General features: G+C 37.2%; 1 protein-coding gene across 1 annotated transcript; it reads right to left on the bottom strand.

Moving 5' to 3' along the window:
• Window positions 1-212: 212 nt before the first annotated feature.
• On the bottom strand, window positions 213-1,229 carry LOC145164854 (uncharacterized). The gene is made up of 2 exons (XM_079083517.1): window positions 816-1,229; window positions 213-662 (listed from the first exon to the last, which is right to left on the bottom strand). Exons 1-2 carry the CDS (start codon window positions 1,227-1,229, stop codon window positions 213-215), a joined length of 864 nt encoding a protein of 287 aa, XP_078939643.1.
• Window positions 1,230-1,458: the final 229 nt, after the last annotated feature.

Genomic DNA, 1,458 nt, shown 5'->3' on the forward strand with positions numbered 1-1,458 from the left:
AATCTTGCTTGAATATCACGCCAAATAAAAATATTAACTATAATTGGGAGAGTTTTACACCATGTAGTAGACTCCGCACCATCTTGAAAATTGAGAGCATCACTAAAATTTTGAGTAATCTTGACCAAAAAATCCCTATCCGAGTCTAAAACCCACCAAATCATATCTTTTCTATCTGTAACTATAACTCCATCCAATAAAGTAATGATTCCCTACAATTGATCCTCCTCACAACCTTCCCTAACATCACGCCTCCAAGCCCAATTCCAATGATCACTAGCCCATTTATCACAAACTTGACAATCTTGATTATTATCGAGGCGAAATAGCCTATTAAATCTATACAAAAGTGGTTGAGAACCAATCCACACCTCCTCCCAAAATTTAATTGTTTCTCCATTTCCAAGTCTTCTCTTAAAAGTATTAAGCGACATAATATTATTTTCATGAAGCTTTAGAGAAGAATCCACCAATTTAGACCAAGTTCCCACAAAATGACTCTTCTTACCAACTTTATCAAAACCACCATGACTCCCATGGATGGACTTGATCAAACGAACCCAACCATGAGATTCATCTAATACGAACCTCCATCGCCACTTTTTAAGAAGAGCAACATTAAAAGCATAGAGGCTACCAATACCAAACCACCATTTTCCTTGCTAGCAATCACTTTTTCCCACTTAATCCAAGCCATTTTATGATCCCCTTTTGAAATTCCCAAAAAAATTGCTTCTTAAGGATTCAAATTTTTTAATTACTCCTTTAGGGGCCTAAAACATGGACATTAGATAAATGGGAAGACTATCAAGAACCGATCTAACTAAAGTTAGACGACCACCCATTGAAAGATAATTGGCTTTCCATTTGGAAAATCTATTTTCAAACTTGCTAACTGGATCATCCCAATTTTCAATCTTACTCGTATTGGATCCCACCGGAAGACCCAAATAAGTAAACAGTAAAACTCCATTACCACAACGTGCTTGTTCCGTAATTTGGTCGATAACTTCAGTCTCCACCCCCACTCCATAAATAGTCGACTTATGTATGTTTATATTTAACCCTGACATGTCTTGGAATTCTTTTAAAACTTTCGACATATTAGGGATAGCATTGGTAGACCAATCCGTAACAAAAACCACGTCGTCCGCATACATAAGATGATACAACCGAAACTCTCCACTACCCACACAAACTCCTCGAATTTGACCAGCCCTTACCGCCATATTGATCAAATCAAGCAAACCTTCCATGGCAAGAATGAACAAAAAAAAGGAGATAACGGGTCTTGCCTGAGACCTCTGTTCAAAGAAAATTCTTTAGTTGGGCTTCCATTAACTAGCACAAGAGCTCTACTAGAAAACAAACAAGCTTTTACCTAGCCCCTCTGTTTATCGTTAAATCCAAATTTCTCCAAAACTTTATCTAAGTAGTCCCAACTTAGAGAATCATAAG

This window comes from Lactuca virosa, chromosome 3 (assembly GCF_052849685.1).
Source record: "Lactuca virosa cultivar CGN04683 chromosome 3, Lactuca_virosa_CGN04683_v6, whole genome shotgun sequence".
NCBI lineage: Eukaryota > Viridiplantae > Streptophyta > Magnoliopsida > Asterales > Asteraceae > Lactuca > Lactuca virosa.